The sequence below is a fragment of the Phocoena sinus genome, chromosome 14, assembly GCF_008692025.1.
Source record: "Phocoena sinus isolate mPhoSin1 chromosome 14, mPhoSin1.pri, whole genome shotgun sequence".
Classification (NCBI taxonomy): Eukaryota; Metazoa; Chordata; class Mammalia; order Artiodactyla; family Phocoenidae; genus Phocoena; species Phocoena sinus.
The window spans coordinates 74,116,130-74,142,304 of NC_045776.1; the positions used below are offsets into that span (position 1 = coordinate 74,116,130).

General features: G+C 40.6%; 1 protein-coding gene across 3 annotated transcripts in view; it reads left to right on the forward strand.

The window, feature by feature from the left end:
- Positions 1-3,954: 3,954 nt before the first annotated feature.
- The window catches only part of PTPN11 (protein tyrosine phosphatase non-receptor type 11), a 77,189-nt gene continuing 54,968 nt past the window's right edge, over positions 3,955-26,175 (forward strand). For 2 of the 3 annotated variants that reach the window (XM_032654360.1, XM_032654361.1), the window contains exons 1-2: positions 3,955-4,186; positions 21,973-22,095. In XM_032654360.1, coding sequence (XP_032510251.1) covers positions 4,173-4,186; positions 21,973-22,095 — 137 coding nt within the window. In that variant the 5' untranslated portion in view covers positions 3,955-4,172. Of the gene's footprint in view, positions 4,187-21,972; positions 22,096-25,339; positions 25,387-26,175 lie in introns of all 3 variants that reach the window. The other variant, XM_032654362.1, reaches the window with a different exon arrangement.

The following is a 26,175-nucleotide window of genomic DNA, read 5'->3' on the forward strand; positions in this document are numbered from 1 at the left end:
GGGTTTGAGCCCTGGTCCGGGAAGATCCCATGTGCCACGGAGCAACTAAGCCCGTGCGCCACAACTACTGAGTCTGCACTCTACAGCCCACAAGCCACAAGTACTGAGCCCATGTGCCACAACTACTGAAGCCCGTGCACCTAAAGCCTGTGCTCCACAACAAGAGAAGCCACCGCAATGAGAAGCCTGCACACCACAGTGGTAGTCCCTGCTCGCTGCAACTAGAGGAAAGCCCGTGCACAGCAACGAGGACCCCGTGCAGCCAAAAATAAATAAATAAATTTATTTTAAAAAATGAGTGAATACTAGAATCTTTAGAATTACATGTATGACTCACATTATATTTGTATTGGAAAATCAGTGCTGGTCTAGAGGGATGTTCATTATATTTTAAGAGAAAAAAAATCACAGTTTTATTTTTATACATATATGCACACATATGTACATATATACACATATGTATGTGTATGTATAATATATACATATTATGAACCCATAAATATATACACATATTATGACTGCATTAAAAATATCCCTATATATGTTATGTGTTTGAGTGAGCGTAGGTGTGGGATATGTGTGTGGGTTCATGTAAGAATAGAGAAAAGTGTGGAAGGATACACACCAAACCATTAATCCTGGTGGGGGTTGGAGAAGGGAGGTTATATACATTGTAGAGCAGGGAAAATTACTGTTTTTATTTGACCTGTTTCAAGGAGCTCGTGTTGTTTTTGTAGCTGAGAGGGAAATTAAAATAAAGTATATCTAAATAAATATTTCTTAAGCTTGTTATATGCCAAGCCCTGTGCTAGGCTCTGGGTGTATAAAGATGAAGACCTCCAGGGAATTCCCAGGGACAGGGTTTCTATTTTATTCTCAGGAAGTAGTCAAATGGTGTGCGCAGTGAATGTTTCCTAGAGGAGCTGGTTGAATTGGAACCGAATCTTGCATGACACTTAGTTTTCCAGATGGAGATGAGTTTATAGGGTATTCCAGACCGAAGGAATTAAACTTTGGAAGACAGGTATACAAGAAACAGCCAGAGGCCTTTGGAAACTGCCAGATTATGTGAGGAAGTAGAGGTAAAGGAAACTGAACAGGTAGGCATAGTTCACGTTTAGAAGGGCCTGACGTGTTAACGGAAGGATCTTCATTCAGTGCTAAAGGCTTTGAACTTCCTTCATAGAACAGGACATGACTAGATTTGTATTGTAGAAAGATCATTCTAGCTGTGGAGTGTATAGAACACTGGAGAAACTGGGGAAGCAATGGTTTCTGCACTCAAAAATCTTACAGTTTGGGAATTCCCTGGCAGTCCAGTGGTTAGGACTCAGCACTTTCACTGCCGTGGCCTGGGTTCAGTCCCTGGTCAGGGAACTAAGATCCTGCAAGCCTCAGAGCAAGGGGTGGAGCCTGGGGGAAGCTTACAGTTTACTTTGGAAAAGACACAAATGATAACCAGCATTTATCACATGCTTACTTTGCCAGGTACTGTTCTAAGTACTTCACAAATATTAACTCTTTTATTCTTCACAACCGACCCTATGGTGGGTAGCATTTTGATCCCTCCATTTTACAGAGAAGTAAATTGAGACACAGAGGACTCAAGTGACTTACCCAAGGACATCCAGGCAGGCAGGCAGGCTGGCTGACCTTTTGAGATTAAGAACTTAATCCTCATATGATATTTTGTCTTAGGTTTATAATGGAGTGTGTTCAGTTCTAAGCTAGGATAGCTGTCTTGGGGACCATCTAAGATGGACTGGGAGAATCAGATTATTCTATTCCAGAGGAGATGACCTCTAGCCTGAGATCAGTGACATGGACTAGAGTTCATGGGGAGGGTGGTCAGAATCCTCCAGGGAAACGGAATAGATTGTTTAAAGGCCCTGAGCTGGGAGAGAACATGGCTATTGAGAGGAACTGAAAGTTTTTCAGCATGGCTGGGTCATAGACTGGTGGGGAGAGAAGGGACTAGTAAAGTAAGCTGGGACAAGACCAGGTGGTTGTTAAAATTTATTTTTGACTGCATCCTAAAAGCAATGAAAAGCCGTTGAAGGGCTTCCTTGGTGGTGCAGTGGTTAAGAATCTGCCTGCCAGTGCAGGGGACATGGGTTCGAGCCCTGGTCCGGGAAGATCCCACATGCTGCAGAGCAATTAAGCCTGTGTGCCACAACTACTGAAGCCTGCATGCCTAGAGTCCGTGCTCTGCAACAAGAGAAGCCACTGCAATGAGAAACCTGCTCACCACAACAAAGAGTAGCCCCCACTTGCTGCAGCTAGAGAAAGCCCACAAGCAGCAACGAAGACCCAACGCAGCCAAAAATACATAAATTTATATATAAAAAAAGAAAAGCCATTGAAGTGTTCAATTTAAGGAGCAACTTGTCTTGCATTTTAGATTACTGTGGCTATTATGTGGTGAATGGATTGGAGAAGGCAAGCCTGCAGGCCTAAGATCAGTCAGGATGTTGTTTGGGTCATCTGTGGGGCCAGGCTTCAGGGGAATGGAGAGAAACAGGCTGGACAACTGCTTGTTGAATACCTATTAACTAAATTAAACTGGCATATATTAAATACAATTTTTGTAAGGATTTTTGGGTAACATCAATGCTGAAGCAGTTAGCATACTGTATGAGAATTCTTTGTATAGGAATGAGATGGGGAGCATTGGGAGGGAAAAATGAGGATTTTGGAGCTCTATAGATGTAGTTTGAATTCTGGCTCTTCCATTTACTAGATCTGTGGCCCTTAATGAGTCACAGGAGCATTCATCAGGTAAAAAAGCTCTACCTTCTCACTCTGGTCTGAGCTACCTCATCTCCATCATCTCCAATATTACAGTATTCTGCTATTCTGAACTGGTCTCTGTTTCCAGCCTTGCCCTCTTGATCCAATAACTCAAAGTACCTAAAGTAATACTTTTAAAGCATAGATTACATTCATTTTCTGCTGAAAATCTTTCAGTGGCTCTCCATTTTACTGTTCATTTAAACAGCCTCTACAACCCCATACCATCTCTACCCCTTTCTCACCTCCTTTCTACTATTCTCTTTACATCTCCTATACCCCTCCCATCTCCTACTGTGCTCCAGCCAGAGACTTCTTCATTTTTCTTCAAATACAGGAGGCAGCCTCCTGCCTCAGGGTCTAATGCACCGGCCTCTCTCTGACCTTTAAATGTTCTTCCCCTAAATTATTCCCACTGACTGCTCCTTTACTCAAATGTCATCCTTAGTGAAGCCTTCCATAACTAACCTATTTAAAATAATATAAAGGGCTATGGAAAAAAGAAGGGAAATGAGGACCGGAGTATTATCTTGTGTGTTTTATTTATCTTGATTACTGTAGCTCCTCCCATGAGAACACCAGGATTTTTGTCCTTTCAGTTCACTGTTGTATCCCCATAATCAAAAATCAGTGCCTAGCAGATAGAAAACACTCAGATGTGTCCTTCTAATGCTACTTAGTACAGCTAATATTCACAAAGCACTTATTAAATAGGCCAGGCCTAGTTCTAAACATTTTACGTATTTAATCCTCCCCATAATCCTACGAAGAAAATACAATTACTATTTTCATTTTACAGAAATGAAGGAATGGAGGAAACTGAGGCTCAGAGAAACCAAACAACTTTCCTAACGTTACACAGCTGATAAGTGGAGCGACTATTTGTGGAATGAAATGAATGAAATTCGACTTGGCGCAGGGATGGAAATTGACACGGTGGGAGCGGATGCGATCAATTCACTCGAGTGCGTGCAACTTGAGCGCGCAATGCACCGCCTGACGCCAAGATCTAAAAGAGGATAAGAAGGTGCTTTGGAAACAGCGCGGAGAAGGCTCTAGTGAGCCACCGAACTGCCATCACCAGCCGCCGCTCAGTCCACGGCGGCGTGGAAACAGGAAGTAGCGGCGGGCGTCGCGTGGGGGTGACGTCACAGCGGCGCCGGCAGCGAAGGGCGGGGGAGGAGGAGGAGCGAACCGGGCTTGGGGGGCGGCTGCACAGTCTCTGGGATCCCCAGGCCTGGAGGGGGGTCTGCGCGCGGCCGGCTGGCTCTGCCCCCCGTCCGGTCCGGAGCGGGCCTCCCTTGGGCCAGCCCGATGTGACCGGGCCCAGCGGAGCCTGAGCTAGGAGCGGGTCCGTCGCGGAGCCGGAGGGCGGGAGGAACATGACATCGCGGAGGTGAGGAGCCCCGAGGGCCCGGCGCGGGCCTCGGCCCGGCCCCCGCCGCTTTCGTTCAGCCCCGCCCGGGAGGGGGCGGCCCGGCTGGGCTTCGGACTCCCGCCCGGGGTCGCGGGGGCAGGCTCCGTCCCAACCGCCTAGCCCTACCGGGCCCGGGGGTCCGGCCCCACCGCGCCCCCACCCCTCGGGTCCCCATTCATTTCCTGCCTCCCCGAATTCCGGCTCCCGCAGCCCTGGGGATGCCCGTCTGGACGGGGCAGGTAGAACCGCCCGGGGAACCGCGGACGCCAGCGGCCGGGCTCGGCGCCGCATTCCTGACCCATTGCCTCATGAGAATTGCCTCATGGTGATTCCGAAATAACCCCGCTCACTTGGGGAGGCTCCTCGGCCTGGGACGCGGGAGGGGAGAGTAGGGGCCAGTTGCGCGGGGCCAGGCCCCCGACGGTCGAGCCGCTCTGGGTCCCTCTGCCTCTTGCGCGCATTTGGGGGCTTTACTCAGGATCCCTGACCCCTTTATATGCCTCTTTGCATCTCCTTTTCCCCCCCACCCCTCACGTGCCAGAAATGGAAAAACTGACTGTATCTGCAGCTATTAGAAGTATTTCCTTCCTCTGCGATCTTCGCTTTGGGAGATGGAAGGGAAGGGAGCTGTATGTCTAGTTATTTAATCCTTCACAACCTTAAAAGTCAGGTAACATTAATCACCCCCGTTTTACGGATGTGGAAACTGAGGCTCAGAAGAAACATGCTAGTAAATGATAGGATTTGAACCTAAGAGTCAGAAGGAAGGTTAGTGAATTAATGAGATCCTTTGAAAGCTCAGGGCAATCATACTACTAATAGCTAACATTTATTTAGCTCTTACTGTATGCCAAACAAGTTTAATCCTTGCTATAACTCTGTGAGGTAGGTATTGTTATCCCCGTTCGAAAGATGAGTAAAGTGAGTTTCAGAAGTTAGGCAACCTGGGCTTCCCTCGTGACACAGTGGTTAAGAATCCACCTGCCAATGCAGGGGACACGGGTTTGGGGTTCGAGCTCTGGTCGGGGAAGATCCCACATGACCCGGAGCAACTAAGCCCTTGCGCCACAACTGCTGAGCTTGTGCTCTAGAGCCCCCAAGCCACAACTACTGAGCCCATGAGCCACAACTACTGAAGCCCGCACACCTAGAGCCCATGCTTTGCAACAAGAGAAGCCCACGTACCACAGCAAAGAGTAGTCCCCGGTCCCCGCAACTAGAGAAAGACCGTGCACAGCAACGAAGACCCAATGCAACCAAAAATAAATAAATAAATTAAAAAAAAAAAAAGTTAGGCAACTTGCCTAAGGTCACTCAATCAATAAATGATGGAGCCAGAACGCTCTTGTTAATTACCAGGTTACTATTATTTTATAAGTATTGCCAATAATTTGTAAGCCTTAATTTTGTTGTTAAACAGTAGTGTGATCTACTGTTTTCAGATAATGATCCTGCTATTTTGTATTTCCGCTCTTTATATACGATTCATATATAAGACCCATTGTTTAGACTTCATTGTCCTGTTATGGTCACTGTCTTAGACATTTGAGAAACTGTTTCAAGCTGTTGGAGTTATTTGAATGAGAGACTTTTCAAAATATTAGGAATGTCTTCTCAGAAATACCTGCACATTATTCATTCATGGGAGAGAGAAAGAAGAAAACTGAAAACTTGGGAAGTGAGTGATTTGGACAGGTCTGTTGGCAAGTGCTTACAGATCTGGGTAATATATAATTGCATTTCAGCAGAACAGTGTATAGCCTCAAATGTTCTAATTCCTTAGGGAGCTTTTAAATAAAACAGTTGTCTATTTAATCTGTCAAATAGTCATTGAGCCTTTTGTTCCTTGTGTCTGCTCTTCCAGACAAGTAAGGATCTGCTTCTTTTAGGAGACAAAGACTGGGGGCTGGGAGTGGGGTAGGGGCTGGGTAGTAATAGACCCTACATTGTCCAGCTTGTTAGTTTAGAAGCCAGGAAGTGTGGGTATAGCCAAAGCAGCAAGTGGTAAAGATGACAGTTTGAAACGGAGTAATTCCTCCTCTCTTCCAGCCCTCCCTTACCTATTATGGAAAAGAAACGTGTGCCACCTAAAAAGCAGATTATGAATGTAACACACATAATTGGGGATTATTTATTATTTTTTTTCAGATCATAGGTCTGTTTTATTATTTTAACCCAGCTTTATTGAGGTATAAATGACATGCAACAAATTGCGTATATTTAAGTGTACAATTTGATAAGTTTTGACACGTGTATACACTCGTGAAACCGTCACCACAATCAAAATAATGAACATATCCATCACCCCTTTTGATGGCTCCTCGTGCCCTTTATAATCCCTTCCTTGTTGCCAGGCAAACACTCTTCTGCTTTCTGTTACTATACATTAGTTTGCATTTCCTAGAATTTTATGTAAATGGACTTTTATGTGTGGCTTCTGATGCTCAGCAAAATTATGTTGAAATTCATCCATGTTGTAGTGTGTGTCATATAGTTCCTTACTTTTTATTGATTAGTAATATTCCATTTTATGGAGGTACCACCGTTTATTTTTCCATCCACCTATTGATGGATGTTTGGGTTGTTTCAGAATTTGGCTTCACAAATAAAGCTGCTCTGAATGTTCATGTACAAGTGTTTGTATGGATGTATACTTTCATTCCTCTTTGGTAAATACCTATCAGTGGTATGGTTGGATCACATAGCAGATGTATATTTAACTCTTTCAGCAATTGCCAAACTTTTTCAAAGTGGTTACCATTTACATTACATTTACATTACCATTTACATTACCATTCACATTCCCACTGGCAATGTATTAGAGTTCGGTTCCTCCACATCCTGGCCACCACTTGGAATGGTCAGTTTTTAAATTTTAGCCATCTAAAGGGTGTGTCATTGTATCTCATTGTAGTTTTTTTCCCCATATCAGCACTTTTTAATTTTACTTATTTCATATTTTAATGGAGGTATAATTGACATAGAACATTATATTAGTTTCAGGTGTACAGCATAATGATTTGATATTTATTCATTGTAGTTTTAATTTGTATCTTCCCTGGTGACTAATAATGTTGATCATCTTTTCATGTGCTTATTTGCCATCTGTATATCTTCTTTGGTGACACGTCTATTTGATTAAATATTTCCACCCCCCCTTTTTTTTTTTTTTTTTTTTTTTTTTGTGATACGCGGGCCTCCCACTGTTGTGGCCTCTCCCGTTGCGGAGCATAGGCTCCAGACGCGCAGGCCCAGTGGCCGTGGCTCACGGGCCCAGCTGCTCTGCGGCATGTGGGATCTTCCTGGACCGGGGCATGAACCCATGTCCCCTGCATCAGCAGGTGGACTCTCAACCACTGTGCCACCAGGGAAGCCCTAAATATTTTCCCTTTTAAAATTTACTTGTGAAAAAAAAATAAAATTTACTTGTTTGTTTTCTTATTGAAATTTGAGAGTTTCTTATTCTGGATACAAGTCTTTGATCAGAATTGCAAATGTTTTCTTTTAGTCTGTGGCTTGTCTTTTCATTTTTTAAAATGTCTTAAATGGAGGTTTTTAATTTTGCTGAAGTCCACTTTATCAATTAAAAAAAAAAAAGGATCATGCTTGTGGTGTCATTCCTAAGAAATTTTTGCTTGACCCAAAATGTCTCAAATGTTTTCTCTTGTTTTCCACAAGTTTTATAGTTTCAGCTTTATGATCCACTTTGAGTTAACTTTTGTATGTGGTATGAGATGTGGCTGTATCTTCTCTTTTTGCATATGGGTGTCCAGTTGTTCTAGCACCATTTGTTGAAAAGACTGTCCATCTTTATTGAACTTGTACCTTTGTTGAAAATCAGTTGTGCATTTATATGTGGGCCTATTTCTAGACTCTCTTCTGTTCCATTGATCTATTTGACTTTCCTTATGCCAATACCACCTGATCCTGTAGCTTTATAACAAGTCTTGAAATCAGATAGTGTTAGTCTTCGAACTGTGTTCTTTTTCAAATGATTTTTAACCTCAGAATTAATTCATTCAACAAGTAGTTATTGAACCAGGCAGGATGAAGCAGTAGAATAGGCAAAGATCGTTGTTCTTATGGCTGAAAGAGAAAGTGGACAAACACATGAATAAATGAGACTATTTCAGGTAGTAATAACTGCTGGGAGGGAAAAAAATAAACCGAATGTGGAGAACGTGGTTAGTTTTGATAATGGGTTTAGGAAAAATCTCTGAGGAGGTGATCATATGAGCTGACTCCTGAATGACTAATATTCTGAATTTTGTTTTGTTTAATTATCAAAGTAATTCTTTTTGGTTCATGGGTTTAAGGTTTAGAGTTTGTATGCATTTAATAATTACAATGTCATATATTCAGTATGCTGATACATCTCAACATCACAGGTAAGGAAAGGAAGGTATGAGCAATTATATGATTCTCCCTCCCACCCAGGTAATATAGCAATGCTTGTGCTGAGTTTAGATTTTGAGATTGCTCGGCTGCCGTACTCTGCCTTGTTTAGCTGACAAAACTGGCTGTATTCTTCAGCATCTGGTGCATCTTTTGCATTTGCTTTTGTTCCTCTGGAAGGTGGTGTCTGAGGGCTTAAACTGAGAGGGCCAGGAAATTTAGCTTGTTCTCAGATTCTAGGCTTTTGATTTATCTGATGCAGGTCAGGTACATTTGTCCCAGGCTCTCCTTAGTGGCCCTGTTTGTTTGTATCCTGTAGGAGTAAATAAACTTGCCTTACTGAAAAATAACAGTTCTACGTCTTTCCAGTTGAAACTGGGTTGTCTTTATTAATGTCTTGCCCCATGTAAGCTCGGGTTTTTGTCCAGAGCTGCTCAAATGCAGGGGCCACTGCTAAGATCACTTACCCTTCTTGCAAGTGGTCAGTGTGGCGAATGTTAGAGAGTCGCACAAGAGCTGGAAAAGCAGAGCCAACTCTTGTTTGTAATTGTTACTAGCGGGCCTTGGTGTACTTTGTTAGGCAGCTATGGAACAATAGAAGATACTGTGCTTATTCCTCTTTCCCTTTGGGAAACGCAGACAGCACTTGCCCTCCAATGCTTACCTTTTTAAGGAAGGGGAAGGCAAATACTGATGTTTGGCAGGTTCTGTGGCAGTTGTGGCCTGCAACCAACGGTTTGAGACCCTCTCCGAAATGGATTCAAACACCCTAAAATGCAGCCCAGTTCATTACTGAGTTTTGGAGGGTTGTGTGCATTTAGCAAGCTTGTATATGCTGTGGTCCTTGGCAGCACTGAAATATGAAAGATACGATTCATGTTCACAAGGAGCATTGAATTTAGAGAGGGAGACAGACTTGTAGGCCAGCATCAAATGAGTTTGATGAACATAGTACCAAACTGAAACTAAAATTTGTCAGTATAGAGCATACGGTTTAGAATACGTACATACTTGTATACTGATATACATATTCATGCACACTATATATATGTCTGTCTATACGCACATACATATACACACACGCAATATGTTTATTTTAAAAATAGTAGACTATAGGTCCAAGTCTGTGTCATTACATTGACCCACTCTAATGAAACACTGACCCATTCATTCAAGAACTTGGGATTTAACTTATTTATCGTGGGATTACTAAGTGTGGGGGGCACTGTGCTAGGCATTGGGTGTTCCAAGTTTTAAGGAAACAGCAAGTGCGGGAGTGCTGAGGTAGGGAGTTCTTGGAGTGCTTGAAGGACAGAAGGGAGCACGTGGAGGAGCTGAGACGGGGGCTGTAGGTGGAGACTAGACCACACAGGGATTTTTAAGGTCCTCACTGTCACGTGGACCATGGAGAAGAGTTTGGGTTGTATTTTAAGAGCAATGCAAAACTGTAGAAGGATGTGATCAGGGGAGTGGCGTGAGCTGATCTATTTAAAAATATCCCTCTAGCTGCTGTGAAGGGAGGATTGTAGGAGGCTGGAGTGGACCCAGGGAGAGCAGACAAGAGAGAGAGAGGCTTTGAACAGGGTAGAAGCCATTTGTGGAAAGACTTTTGGAGGCAGTTTCCATTTATTGTCTTGTCATCAGAGCAGAGATGCTGACCAGTGAAACTCTATGAAAAGATAATGATTTATAAAGACATAGCAGCTATCCACTACCATTAGAAAGCTAACTGCCTTAACTTTTTTTCTTGCCTCTGTTACCTAGAATGCTTGTCCCTGTCGACTGCCCCTCCCTTGTGACTCATCCTTTTCCCATAGAAAATTAAAATTTAATTGGAAAAGAGGAATATTCTTGTAATCTGCAGAAAGTACCAAACTCTAAGCTTTCTCCCCAAGGACAAAGATAATGATTTTTCTGGAGCAGCAGGTAAGAAAGCTATACCCAGTATCACTTTATATTTAGGCAAGAAACTGAAATAAGACTTCAGATCCCTAGTTTAAATTCCCTTCTTAGCATAGCAGCCTTGAGAATAAGTTCCTGAAATTATTGGCCTGCTTGACTGTTTCCCCACATCACTGGGGGAAGGGGACATAGATAAAATATTCAGCATCATTGTATTTTCTTTTTGGTTCATCAGCATTTTTTTTTTTTTAAACTCACTTGACATAAATAAGATCCTGGCGTCAGTGAGCTAAGCCTTTGCAGAATCTGTATTCACTAATGAGGGATTTAGATTTCTGGTAGGATTTCTGGGCAAATAGTTTGGGTTTGTAAACTCTCTTGGAGGCAGGGATTCTGTCTTTCCTTTCTTCTGGCCCACTCAGCACAGGGCTGATTTGTTTTAGACATTGATTTGAGGCTCTTTTTCATAAGTGTTGATGTTTTGTGTGTGTGTGTGTGTGTGTGTGTGTGTGTGTGTGTATGTGTTTTCAAGCTCTTTCTGTGAGATGGGTGGTACTGACCTGGACCATGTTATGACCTGAGAGTCTTAATAAATAATAGACAGTGCCAGAGGATGACCGATTAGAAGGGATTGTCAAGCTCTGGCAGGTTTGCAGGGGTTAGAATGTGCAAGAGGAGAATGCTCTTCCCCCGCTTCCCGGTGTGACGTTTTCGCTATGCCCTTCCTCTCTCTTTTCTCCTCCCTGGTGTTTCTTCATTCCCTGAAGTTAATTCAGGCAGCAGTCGTTCACCAAGTGCCCACTGTATACATGAGGAAGACTGGAAATTTATGTTTTTTCTCATCCTGTATGGACACACCTTGTTGACAGACCCAAATGTAGATATACTAATTTGCCCTTCTCCCCTCCCTTTAGATAATACAGATACATTTACATTACCTTTTGGGGAGACTAACCTCTGCTATTTGAATTCACACTAGGTGGGAGATGGGGGCAGGGTTTAGAGATGTACAGCCTCAGTACCTAATATTACCAGTGTTATAATCCTTGAGGCCAGCTCTATAATATCATACTAGTCCTATTAACTCCACTATTCTTCCTTACCGTCTCTCACTAAGATCTCAGGGGTTGAATGAACTCTTAACTGCTCTGTGTTAGTGATAAGCATGTTGCAAATCACAAAACTGCCAGTAATTGCACTACAAATATTAAACGTGTAATTGGGAAAGACGTTTTTGGTAAATACAAAGGCTTTTTGAAAAAAATAGCCAGGGAAGGAGAGTTTACAGTATATCAAAACTCAAGTGGGTGGGTTATGGAATAGAACTTTCAATTTCTAATTATATGCTGTTTGAGATAATGTAGGGACAGCTCCTGAGCTGTGAAGTTCAGTTTTTGAAAAGGCAGTGTAACATAAATGATTCATATCTCAAAATGGTCTGTGTGAAACTAACATAATTATGCAAGAGAAGAATCTATCTGCATATCTTCCACCAATAATAATAATGATAACAACAGCGATAACAAATGTTTATTAAGCCCATACTCTGTCTAGCCTTTGTGCTAAATGCTGGTTACTAAATTTCCCCTGTAAACATCACTTTCCTGTGTTCACTCTTTTGTGTGTGTGTGTGTCTGTATGTTCACTCTTAAAAACATGATAGGTATAATTAGAAGTTGGCTGGAAATGAAATAATAATGGTTTATTTAATAAAGGGCTAAAGAGACCACCTGCCTTATCTCCTCTGCCAATCTACCTGATGGGTGGTGGTTGTAGTTACCTAGTGCCACCTTCAGCAGTGGAAGTCACTTTTATGATGTCCCTCAGCATCAGCAGGATACTCTACGTAAGTGTTATTTTTGTAAAATATACAAAGGTGAGAACACATGGTTGTGAATGAAGACCATCTACAGTCAGAGTTCTGCTTTAGAAATTTTTAGAAATAAATAGCAGAGTGTAATGGTTAAAAGTTTGACTTCTGGAGTCTACTTTGCACGCTGGCACATGGCAAACAGTAAATGTAGCTATAATTTTAACCAGCCCTAATATATAATGGCCAGTAAATTATTTTTTCCCTTGCTATCAGAGCTAGTTGATAATTGAGGGGATAAAAAGTGTATGTAATAATATAAGCATGGAGAAGTCGTTTCTATTTTATAATTTATAAAGTTTTATTAAATATAAAATATTATTAGTAGTAAATAATAATTCTGTCTTCTCTTTGTCTCCATACTCTTTCTTGATGTAACTTCTCATCTCTGTCTTATTTACTTTCTTCTCCCAGTCATCCCCCCTTTTTAGTATCTATTGCAGGGTCCTGTTAAAATCTGTGCCTTTATTGTGTTTTATTCTGACCTAAAACTAAATTCCTAGTTCCACAGGTGAAACTCCTTGGAGTTTTTTTCTGTGCTAAGCACTTTATGTGTATTAATTTATTTCCATTTCACAACAGTGCTGTGGGTTAAGTTTTTCTAAACATAGCAAGAAACCCAGAAGCCATAAAGGAAAAAGCTGATAAATTTAACCATGCCAAGATGAATTTCTTTGGGGAAAAAAAATAACCACAAGCAAGTAAAAAGGGAAAAAAGCTAAGACAAATATTGTCACATGTATAATAAAGGATCATTTTCTGGTTCTATCAAGAAGAGCCCCTTTAAATCAGTAAGAAAAAAAATCCAATAGAAAATGAACAATGACAAGCTGACAACTCACAGAAAACGAAAAAAAAAAGTGGTCTGAAAACATGAAAAAGTGCTAGTCTCACATAGAAATGCAAACTAGAATGGTACCATTTTCCATGACTCAGATAAAAAAGTTTGGTAATATACGTAGTATTGTCAAAACTGGGAGAAAACGGGCTTTCATGCTTAATTCATGGGAGTCAAAACTGGTACCTTCTTTTGAGTGTGGCTTGGCAAATTTGTCAGAGTAAAAAAAAAAAAACTCTTCTCAAAGCAGTTTTATTTCTACAATTTTAATTTACAGATATTTATTTACTTGTAAAAGTGTATAAAGATGATTATAAAGGGTGTGATATGCTGCATTATTTGTAATGACAAAAATCTATGAATAATATAAATGTCCTCTAATAGGGATTAAATTATGGACGGTACATTCTTATAATGGAATAGAGTATAGCCATTAAAAAGAATGCTCAGGGACTTCCCTGGTGGCAAAGTGGTTAAGAATCCGCCTGCCAGTGCAGGGGACACGGGTTCGAGCCCTGGTCCGGGAAGATCCCACATGCCACGGAGCAACTAAGCCCGTGTGCCACAACGACTGAGCCTGCGCTCTAGAGCCTGCGAGCCACAACTACTGAGCCCGCGTGCTGCAACTACTGAAGCCCACATGCCTGGAGCCCGTGTTCCGCAACAAGAGAAGCCACCACAACGAGCAGCCCGCGCACCGCAACAGAGTAGCCCCCGCTGGATGCAACCAGTGAAAACCCGCGTGCAGCAACAAAGACCCAACGCAGCCAAAAAAAAAAAAAAAAAAATGCTTGCACGGAAAGATCTTTGCGTCGTAGTAAGTGAAAAAATTGGGGTGTAGATCAGGATTGCATTTGTGTATGTGTGTGTTCCACACAGGCTGGCATAGAGAGAGTAGTGTGTTTGCACACATGCACACGTAGGTAAGTATACGTATGTATATGCACGAGACATTTCTCAAAGATTAGGAAACTGCTAACTAGTGACTTCTGACGATGCAAGGGAAGCTTGGGCTTTTTCTCGGAATTTCATACCTATCTGTGCTGTTTTAGTAAATGAATTTTAAAAGGTTTTAGAAAGTTTATGTTTGTGTTCTCAACAAGATTCTAAAGGACATTGAGTCTATAAAAAATTAGAGCTGCCTGAAGTAGTTGGCTGAGATAAGGAAAGATGAAATGGGAATGAAAAACAGGAAGATAAGCAAATAAAAAGATCTTGCTAGAAGCAGTAAAGTGTGCCCTTGAGGCAGCCCTCCCAGTGGTGAGGTTGAGGACAAACCTGAGAAATTCTTCTAGAATCTATTTTAAAAAAGAAAGAGGAGATAACAGTGGTGACAGTAAGGGAACAGATCCCTCATAGGTGGTGGCGGCCCAGGCTGGATGGTATTTAAAAATGAAGCAACCTCTGAGCCGGCAGTATTTCATTTAATGAAGACCAATAATGGAGGAAGATGCTGGGAGAGAGCTGTAGAGGGGAGACAGAATGGTTTTTCCCTCCGTTCACTTCATTAACCTGAAAATTGTAGGTTTAAGGACTTTTTAAAAAAAATACTGCAGTACAACCATCATTATAATTTTAAAATAATTAGAATCTTATTAAAATTAGGAGCAAGGTGTCTGCCTTCCGTATCACTGAAGTAGCTGTCTTTATCTGGTATAGGTATCGGTGTTATATTTGCTTCATGAAAGGAAGTGGTATGTTTTCCTTTCCTTTTGACTCTCTGGAATAATTTATAGAGCACTGGGATGGTCTGGTCTTTGAAAGTTTGATAGAATTCCATTTTGAAACCATCTGGGCCTGGTGCTTTTCTGTGGGGTAGTTTTAAAATTACTTTCTCTATTTTTATACAGAAAGTGGTTTGCCTAAGTTTTCTCTCTAATGGACTCAGTTTTGGCAGTCTTTATTTCCCTAGATAATTATTCACTTCATCTAGATTTTATAATTTATTTGCACAGCAGTCTGCAAAGTAGTTTCTTTAAAAAATTTTTTTTCTTCTGTTTCAATGCTTATTTCTCCCTTGTCATTTCTTGTTTTGTGATTTTTTTTTTGTACTTCTGAATAAGTTAACTAGTGGTTTGTCTATTTTGTTAATTTTAAAAAGCAGGATTTTTATTAATTAGATCTACTACTTTTTTGTTTTCTTTGATTTTTGCTTATTTATTTATTAGCTGCATTGGGTCTTCGTTGCTATGTGCGGGCTTTCTCTAGTTCTGGCGAGCGGGGGCTGCTCTTCGTTGCGGTGTGCGAGCTTCTCATTGTGGTGGCTTCTCTTGTTGCGGAGCACAGGCCCTAGGCGTGCAGGCTTCAGTAGTTGTGGCTCGCGGGCTCTGGAGAGCAGGCTCAGTAGTTGTGGTGCATGGGCTTAGTTGCTCCGCGGCATGTGGGATCTTCCCGGACCAGGGCTTGAACCCATGTTCCCCGCATTGGCAGGCAGATTCTTAACCACCACACCACCAGGGAAGTCCCCTGCTTTTATCTTTATAAAATAGATTTCCTTCCTTGTGCTATCCTTTCTCCTTTTTCTAGGGTTTTTTTTTTTTTTGAACTGGGACTTTATTTTTATTCTCTTACATTTTTTATTAACGTTAGTTGTTTGTGTAGTGAATTTTCCACTGATAACTCCATTAGCTCTATCCCATAGATGCTGATATGTAGTGTTTTCATGGCCATTATTTCTTTTTTTTAATAGACTCCACGATAAACTTTATTTATTTATTTTTGCCTGCTTTGGGTCTTCATTGCTGTGTGCAGACTTTCTAGTTGTGGTGCACGGGCTTAGTTGCTCTGCGGCATGTGGGATCTTCCTGGACTAGGGATCAAACCCCTGTCCCCTGCATTGGCAGGCGGATTCTTAACCACTGTGCCACCAGGGAAGTCCCGCCGTTATTTCTTACAAATTGTGTAATTCAGCTTGTATTTCCCCTTTTACCTAAGAGTTGTTTAATGGAAGGTTTTAAAATTTCCAGGTAGAAGGGCCTTTCTGTTTTTTGCTTTTGGTTGTGAAGTTCAGGTTTATTGCATTGTGATATTCTGTGTAATAGTTCTACTTTATAGGGGTTACTGTTTTCCTTGTGACTGTATGTATCTGCTCAATTTTTATGGAAATGCTCTAGGCGCTTGAGAAAAATGTGTAATTATTATCAGGGTGTGGAGTACAATATATGCACATAAGATCTACCCTATTGTTTATGTTATTTAGATTTTCTATCTCTTTACCTATTTTTTTAGTCTATTTTATCTTGTATTGAGTGTGGTGTATTAAAGTCTCCTATTATTGGTGTGTTTCCATCTGCATTTCCTTGCATCTCCTGTAGTTTTTGTTTCACAAAGGTGATTGCTGTGTTATTTGGTACATAAATATTCATAGGTTTGTTGATTTCTTTTAATAGACAGCAAACTCATCCACATTTATTGTTATGACTGATAGGTTTGGTATCAACTCTATCATAACATTTAAAAAAATAAATTTATTTATTTATTTATTTTTGGCTGCACTGAGTCTTCGTTGCTGTGCATGGGCTTTTCTCTAGTTGTGGAGAGTGGAGGCTATTTTTTGTTGTGGTGTGCGGGCTTCTCATTGTGGTGGCTTTTCTTGTTGTGGAGCACGGGCTCTAGGCACGCGGGCTTCAGTAGTTGTGGCTTGCAGGCTTACTTGCTCCACGGCATGTGGAATCTTCCCGGGCCAGGGCTTGAACCCATGTCCCCTGCGTTGGCAGGCGGATTCTTAACCACTGCACCACCAGGGAAGTCCTCTATCTTAATGTTTTATACTTACAGTTGACCCTTGAACAACGCAAGTTTGAACTGCACGGGTCCACTTATGCACGGATTTTTTTCAATAAATATGTAGTACAGTATGATACAATCTGCCATTGGTTGAAACCATGTAGTTGGAAGCAGAACTGTGGATATAAAGGGCTGACTATAAAGTTATATATGAATTTTCAATTGCGCAAGGATCGGTGCCTCTAAAGCCCATGTTGTTCGTGGGTCAACTGTAGTGTTTCCTTGCATTGTTTCTCACAAGATGTGTGTGTGTATGTACATGTGTGTGTGTGTGTGTGTGTATATATATATTATATATAGTTTTTTTCTAAGATGTATATTTAAAAATTTTTTGTTGAAAACAGTTTTTTGAGGGGGTACTTAGGAAGGTTTGTATTTTTTTTAATCTAGTAGTTACACCTTTTTGAATGTCCTTAGTCCTCTGTTTTGTTATTTGACTTTTATTTTCAGGCTTATCAGATTTTTTTCACTATCCTTAAACACCCATCTATCGCCTATTGCCTATACAACAATGAGTTTTTTTCTGTTTTCCTTTTCCCATTTTCTAGTTGTAGTAGTTCTACTGTGTCACAGTATATAACTGTTGTACATTAGTTTTCTACTCTCATTCCCATCTTTGTTTTAGTCTTACATGACATTTATAGATTATTAAATGCTCACCATCGGTTATTTTGTCAATGTTGCTTGTTACAACAAGATAGATAAATAAAGTTTATCCTCTAGTAGATTCATCAGGAAAGACTGATAAGTACAGCATTCCCTTAGTTGTTGTATGTTGAAACTTGTTTTGTCTGTAGCGCTGATAGTTGAAGGATAACTTAGCTGGATATAAAATTCTTAGTTTACCCTTTTCTTTCATTGAGTTTTTAAAAAATGCTTGTTCATTTATCAACTTGCTTTATATGTTGGCTTTGAAAAGTCAGATGCTAATCTAATTTGTTACAGTAAGTTATTTGTTTTTCATGGAGGCTTTGAAGATATTTTTCCATTTGTCTTTAAAGCATAATAGTTTCATTAGAACAAGTGCCAGAGCAATTATTCTGGGCTAATTTTCCCAAGTACCTGGTGGTCCCTTCCAATGTATAGATTCACATCTTATTTTATTTGTTTTCTCAATTTAGGTTTAAATATTAGTTCTGTTCCATTGCATTTCCCCTCTCCCCTTACCCCAATTATATGTATGTTGTTTCTTCTTTGCTTGTCTTTCATATTAACCATTTTCTTTGTGATCTCTTTTATTTCTTTCTTCATCATATTTTATTCTCTTCATTGTTTTCCTCCCTTTCTTTAATGCCGCTTATTAGATTTTCATTTGAACTTATTCTCCTTTGGGTGCCTAGTAATTTAGTTTTCATTTCTGAGATGATTTTCTTTTCCTTTTTCTTTGTGAGTTTGATCAGTTCCCTCTTCATTTTTTCCTACTTTTTGTCCATTTCTGTTTTTTTTTTTTTTTTTGTGGTACGTGGGCCTCTCACTGTTGTGGCCTCTCCCGTTGCGGAGCACAGGCTCCGGACGCGCAGGCCCAGCAGCCATGGCTCACGGGCCCAGCCGCTCCACGGCATGTGGGATCTTCCCAGACCAGGGCACGAACCTGTGTCCCCTGCATCGGCAGGCGGACTCTCAACCACTGCGCCACCAGGGAAGCCCTGTCCATATCTGTTTTTAACTTTTAAATTTCTTATTCAGAGTGTTTTTTCATATCCCCAAATCTTGAGTATATTTAACTCAGATTGGAGTGTTGTCTCATAGTTTTCTTCTGCATCATGGGTGTTTGTCTGGGGTAATTTTCAAAAGCTGACTGATGTGTGACTCTTCTTTTTTGTAGTAACTTTATATAGACTTATTCACTTTTTTCCTATTTATTTTGTGGCTCTTAAATATTTTAAAGGTTCCTAATTCAATGGCATTTTCTTCTGTCAGTATAGAAAAGTCCAGGTTTTTTTTTTTAGTGGATTTGTGTATGTATTTGTGTTTGTGGTAGGGGAGAGGTTATTTGTCCTCTGGGTTTTTTGTTTGTTTGTTTGCAGGTAAATAAATTTCCCCCTTCTACTTCCTTTCCTTTTTGTCACCTAATTGCCAAATGGATCCTGTCTCTTTTTTGCGTTTTTCTTCCCCAGAGACCATGCATTTCTAACACTACACCTTAAATCATTCCCCTTTCCTATAAATAGGGCTCTGATCTACAAGAAAACTTTTTCAATATTTTCACACTTAGGGTGGACTTTCTTTTTCTGGAGGTGGTTTTACAGCAATTTTAGGCCTGCCACTAGCTCCCCTGTTCTCTCTGACATGCAGTTTTTCTCAGAATGCCCTTGGCTTGGCACAGAGGGTTGCAGTAAGAAGATGAGAGATCACTACTGAGATTTGGTATGTCTTCTTTTTTTACTTACAGGTAATTTGGAAGTTTGCGCATTCTCTGTCTTCTACTTTTGTTGAGGGCATGGTTAGGTTATTGTGTGGTTTTACTTGTTCTTTTTTAAAAATTCCATATTTAAAAAAATTTTCCCCTTAGTTTTTAGTTTTATTTATTTATTTATTTATTCTGGCCACACTGTGTGGCATGGGGATTGAACCCACGCCCCCTGCATTGGAAGCGTAGAGTCTTAACCACTGGACTGCCAGGGAAGTCCCCCGTATTGTTTTTGAAGGATATGTGGGAAGATGTGAATTTAGGCAGTCATCATTGTCCTTGGCTACCCTGAAGTCCAGGCACTGTTATAGACACTTTATAAATATTAACTCATTTTATCCTCTCAACACCCTATGACACAGTGCTGTTGCTATTCCCATTTTATAGATGAGTTAACAGTTTAACTAACTAGCCTGGGATCACACAGAGCTGGGATCTGAACCAAAGTAGTCTGGTTCCAGAGTCCGTGCTCCTACCCATAAAGCTTTGCCACCACATGCCAGCGATTCTCAGCTTTTTTACTTCTGGGGTCTCCTCTGTTTTTTTTTTTTAAACCATAAACCCAATATTCTAAAGAGAATTGTTTCCTAACCTGTATTCATCATATAATAATTAGTTTTCCCTTTTTGTTGTAGAAGAAAACATATATGCCACTCAGCTTCAGGCTACCACACCAAGTAACATAATTGTTTTGTAGCCAAAAGCAAGAGAGATTTGACATTTTAACTAGCTTATACAAGTAGACAAATTGAAGATTAACATGAGATTTTCACTATACTTTTTGAAAAGTTAAAAGTAACCGGAGGAAGCCTTCTGTTATTGCTGTTTGATTCCCTAGGACTGTGGGGACTCAGGTGGGAACCATAGATTAAAGAAGCTGTGGACAAGATTTAAAAAAAAAAAAAAAAAGGATAGTTTCGTAATCATACTGTATACAAAAGTATTGGATGCTGGAATGATAGGTATCTTATAAATTGAGGTTGAGTTTTCCCTGGATAAAATTCTGCCTCAGTCTTCTGACAAGCTCTCAGAGGGAGTAAAGAGCAAACTAATATTTTTTTCCTTTTGATCTGAACCCTGTGATTTTTCTCTAGGATAATCAGAATGATGTTTAGATTTCCCCCAAAATGCTAGTAAAATGCTATAGGAAAAATTAAAAAGAAAATAAATTTCAGTTAATGTAAACAACAGGAATGGTGATAGACTATGTCTAGATTCTTGCCTTTTCTGATTATTTCTTGTCAGAACAATCTTATAGTTATTGTCATGATTGTCAGTAATATCTAACCATTAGTGCTTAATATGTACCAGACACTCAGATGATTAAGCATCTCATATTTAACATGTACCAGGGCTTCCTTCCCTGGTGGCGCAGTAGTTAAGAATCCACCTGCCAATGCAGGAGACATGGGTTTGAGCCCTGGTGCAGGAAGATCCCACATGCCGCGGAGCAACTAACCCCGTGCGCCACAACTACTGAGCCTGCACACCTGGAGCCCGTGCTCCGCAGCAAGAGAAGCCACTGCAATGAGAAGCCCGCGCACCACAACGAAGAGCAGCCCCCACTCGCCGCAGCTAGAGAAAGCCCGCGCGTACCGATGCAGCCAAAAATAAATAAAAAATAAAAAAAAAAAAAAGATTTAACACGTACCAAATCTAACACTTGATTTTTCCTCTCCCCACCCTTTTTCCACATCTCGTACGTAGTACCGCCAACCTTCCACTTGCCCAGACATGATACCTAGGAGTTGTTCTTACTCCTTTCTTTCTTTCCCATCTCATATGTAATAGATTAGGAAATCCTGTTGGCTACCCTTAAAATGTTCCCAGTTGGACCGTTTATCACTAATCCTTCCACCACTTTGGTCCTTGGTACCACCATCTCTTGCCTGGATTATCACAATAGCTTATTTAACTGATCTATGTGCTTCTACCCTTGCACGATAGCTTGAAGTTGATTTAAAAATATAAGTCAGATCACGTTGCTCCTCTGCCTAAAACCCTCTAGTCCTTTCCCATCTCACAAAAAATAAAAGCTGAAGTTTTTACAGTGTCCTCCGAGGCCCTGCATCATCAGGCTTTTCATTACCTCTCTGGCCTCATCTACTGCTCTGTCCCTTGCGTGTTTTGCTCCAAGCATACTGGCCTCTTGCGTGCTTGAGCATGTCAAATACGGTCTGCCCCCGTGCCCTTGATCTTGTTCCTCCCTCTGCCTGATATGTTCCTTTCCTATATGGCTGCATGTTGCTGCCTCCTTTCTTCCAGGTCTGATCAAATGTTACCTTATTGCTAAGGCCCTCCCCACCACCCTATATAAATAGCATCCACCTCAGCCCCAATCCCACTGACCATGCCCCCAGCCCCATCTACTGTGCTAGCAGGATCCCAGGCTCCTACCATGGGGAAGACAAGGAGGAGGCGGTGACCAAAGAGAAGAAGGGAAAGGGATTGGGTTGGTGTTTTTATTTGCTACTCTACTAATAAGCATTTTAGCTGTGACGGTGTGGGAAGTAGTGCCGACAGAGTCCTTTGTTTTTCATTGGTCTATTTCTCTCTCTCTCAAGATGGTTTCACCCAAATATCACTGGCGTGGAGGCAGAAAACCTACTGTTGACAAGAGGAGTTGATGGCAGTTTTTTGGCAAGGCCCAGTAAAAGTAACCCTGGAGACTTTACACTTTCTGTTAGGTAAGTTGCAAGAAAAAGAGAGAATCCTGAGAGTGTTTTCCAGGGGGGAAATGTTAGGACCACACTTGGACAACTTGTGACCCTCATTTAGAGTCTGAAGGTCTGCCTGCTGCCCCGTGGGTGAGGCCTTGCCAGTGCCCTGGCCCACAGATCAGGTGTGATTCAGGCCTGCTGTGGGGTTCAGGACGTGGCCTCCTGAGAGTGAGAGGCTCGGGGAGTCAGCAGAAGGGGCCTGAAGGTGGGCTTTTTCTCTCTTGAGAGGCCACTGAGGATGAGCTGGAGCATAACATAGCAAGTTCCTAAAGCCTGGGTCGATCCTGCTTCAATCCAAAACAAGGCTCCATCCTTGTTCCCTGCATTTTTCCTTTCCCATCTGTTGATTACCAAATGGGAAAAATACTCTCTAAGAGTTTCTTCAAACAGCCTCACAGACGTAGAAAACAAGCTTATGGTTACCAAAGGGGAAAGTGGGGTGGGGGAATAAATTAGGAGTTTGGGATGAACAGATACACACTACTATATACAAAATAGGTAAACAACAAAGGCTTACTGTATAGCACAGGGAACTAACTATACTCAATATCCTGTAATAGCCTATAAGGGAAAAGAATCTGAAAAAGCATATAACTGAATCACTTTGCTGTACACCTGAAACTAACACGACATTGTAAATCAATTATACTTTAATTTAAAAAGAAAAAAGAAAGAAAGAAAGAAGGAGAAGAGGTTCTTCAGATCACTTTTCTTTTTCAAGAAATAAAACATCACTGAGGAAGTTGTGGTCCCGTTTGTTCCCCTGCCCAGTCCCATTCCCCTCCCTCTTTCCTCAGAGGAAACCACCATCAAGAGGTTGGTATATCTCCTTCCTGAACATGTTTTTATACTTGTACTGCATTTGTACTGTGTGTGAATGATATGAGGTTGGTTTGTGTGTTTTTAGAATTCATATCCATGGCTTTATAATGTACGTATTCTGAGACTACCTTTAAATTTTTTTTGAGTTCTGTGCTGATACATATAGATCTAATTATTAACTTTAATGGCTATATAATATTCGAAGGTGTGCATATACCACAGTTTATCCCATCCCCTGTTGTTGGACACTGAGTTGTTTTTAGCTTGTTTAAAATTGTTTTGAACAGTATTGGCAACATCTGTTACATGTCTCTTTGGACACATGTGGGAGAGTTTTTCTAGAAATTGACTTTCTCTTATATACTCATTCTTACTCTAGCTCATTCCAGGAGCCAGAACTAAACTGCTCTATGAATTCGCTTTTATTATTATTATTTTTAAATAAAGAAGTAGGGAAAACATGTTCCGAGGATTTATTTAGGACTTCTTCGGGATGTGGCAAGTCCCTTTTTGGTATCGATTAGTTTCTCAAGGAGCTCACATTGTTGGCTTTTACTTCCGTTTTGCAACAAGGAGAGGGCAGAAACCTTCATGAATTTTCCCAGGCTTATCCTAGCACAAACTTCTGACCTACAGTTGAGTGACATTTGACCTGTAAGAGTTTGGATGGAGATTATATAATAATAACAACAATGATGTTGAGGAGGAGGATGATAGCAGACGTTATTGAGGGCTTGACATATTCCAGGCCATCTTGCTAAGCACTCTCCACATATCATTTTATTTAATCTCTCCAACAACCTATGAATAAATGCCACTATTATCTTCATGTTAGGGGTGAGTAAGCTGAAGCACAGAGGTTAATTTACAAAGCTGGTTTCATAGCTAGTAAGTGGCAGAGCCGGGACCACAGAACTGGTGAGGTTTTTTTTTTTTTTCTTTTTCCTCAACTTTTTATCTTGAGAAATTTCAGCCCTATATGAAAGTCAAAAGATGAGTATGGTGAATACCCACATTCCCTTTACCTGTTAACATTTTGCCATGTTTGCTCTTTTTCTCTGAGTGTGTGTGTGTGTATGTGTATACTCTCCCCTCCCCCAACCTTTTGAAAATAAGTTGCAGATGTCAGGATGCTTATTTTTACCTCTGAGTACTTCACTGTGCATGTCCTATGAACAAGGACATCCTGTATAACTACAATATCATGATTATATATGAGAAATTTTAAGTGATTCCATAATGTTATCTAACACACAGTCCATATTCAAATTTCTCTCGTCATTTCAATAGTGGATTTTGAAGCCATCCCTTTATTTCACATCAGGAAGCACATAATATCTGTTTGCCCCATCTTCTGGAGTGTCATTGCTTCTAGGCCCTTATAGTAGACAGAGCTGGGAAATAAATACTTATATATTTAAAACCAAATTTTAAATATATCAGTATCAATAAATATATAAATATATATCAGACATCTGATAGCTCTAGTTCAGCCCAGTTTCCTTACCTTTTCCCATTCCGTATTTGTGTTTCCCTTCTGTAGAGAGAACCGTGTTTCACAGCAGCATCAATGTATGACCTCATTTGCCCAATCTTCTAATACAAAGATAGTTTCAGAATTACTATACCATTATCATTTCTAATTACAAACCCATTAAGTAAAGTTCATGATTTCTCTGGAGTGTTTCTGTTCACAGCATATATACCACTAAGGGTGTATAATCTGTACTGTGTTCAAAAGCTACGGGAATTAATTTTCTGTGTAGTTACAAACTTACTGCAAAGTTAGAGTCATTTCTTTCTTTCTGTATTCAGTTTTTTGGTTTTGTACTCATATTTTTGATCCTTGTTGATTTTATTTTTTGAATATGTGAAACATTTACAAGATTTAAAAGTCAAACTGTATAAAAAGGTATATTCTGACAAACCATATTCTTATCCCTACCCCATGTACCTTATTTCCATCCCTGTAGGTAACCAGTTTTATTAATTTATGGTTTATCTTTCTGTGTTTCTTTTCACACACGAAGTGGAATACTAAGTCTATTTCTTTGTAGTTTACTTTTTTCACTTACAGAAATCTTTTAGTGATCTTTCTCATTTTTTAAATTAACTACATAGCATGTAACTTTATACAATTTCCTATAAATGGGAATTTAGTTATTTCCAATATATTACAATGATAAATAATACTGCATTTAATATGATAACATTTTGCATATGTTTTGTGCTTTTGGAAATGTATCTTCAGAGGTGAATTCCCGGGAGTGAGATGACTGGGGCAGAGAGTCAATATATATTAGTATAGTTTTTCCAAATTCCTCTCCGCAGTGATTGTACCATTTTGCATTCTCACCAACAGTGTCTGAGGGTCCCTGTTTTTCCACAGCTTCCAGTTGAGTGTTGTCAAGCTTTTCACTTTCATCAACCTGATAGGTGAGAAACGGTATCTCAGTGAATTTTAATTTCTCTTATGATTGAAGCTGAACATCTTTTAATAAGGTTAAAGGTCATCTGTATATATTTTTGGTGAACTGTCTTAGAATCAGTGCTTTTAACAACTCTTAAACTGCCAAGTTTCACTTTACATATGTTTTCTTATGTATATGATGTATATTATAGACACTGAGATGCATGTGTGTGTGTGTGTGTGCATGCATAAATGACAAGTTTATTGTTCTAGTTTTCTACAGGTGATCTAATCTTTTTGTTATGTGCCCATGCTGAAAATTTGATGATTAGGTTGCCTTAGTTAGTCAAGGAAGATCCCCTTTTTTTAATTTTGAGGAAAAAAAAATACAAAAAATTATGTCCAATTACCCATATTGTATTTATTGCCAGTCATTTTTTTCCTTCAAAATAAAATATAAAAAAAAGCAAAATTTCCCTTTTTTCACCACCCTTCCTGCTGTTCTTCTCTTTGCCACAGCGACAGCTACTTTCTGAGTTTGGTGTATTTCTTTCTAGTTCATTTAAAAAAAAGTACAGGGCTTCCCTGGTGGCACAGTGGTTGGGAGTCCGCCTGCCAATGCAGGGGACTTGGGTTCCAGCCCTGGTCCGGGAGGATCCCGCATGCCCCGGGGCAACTAGGCCTGTGAGCCACAACTACTGACCCATGTGCCGCACCTGCTGAAGCCTGCGTGCCTGGAGCCCCTGCTCCGCGGCGGGAGAGGCCACCGTGGTGGGAGGCCTGCGCACTGCAGCAAAGAGTGGCCCCCACTCGCC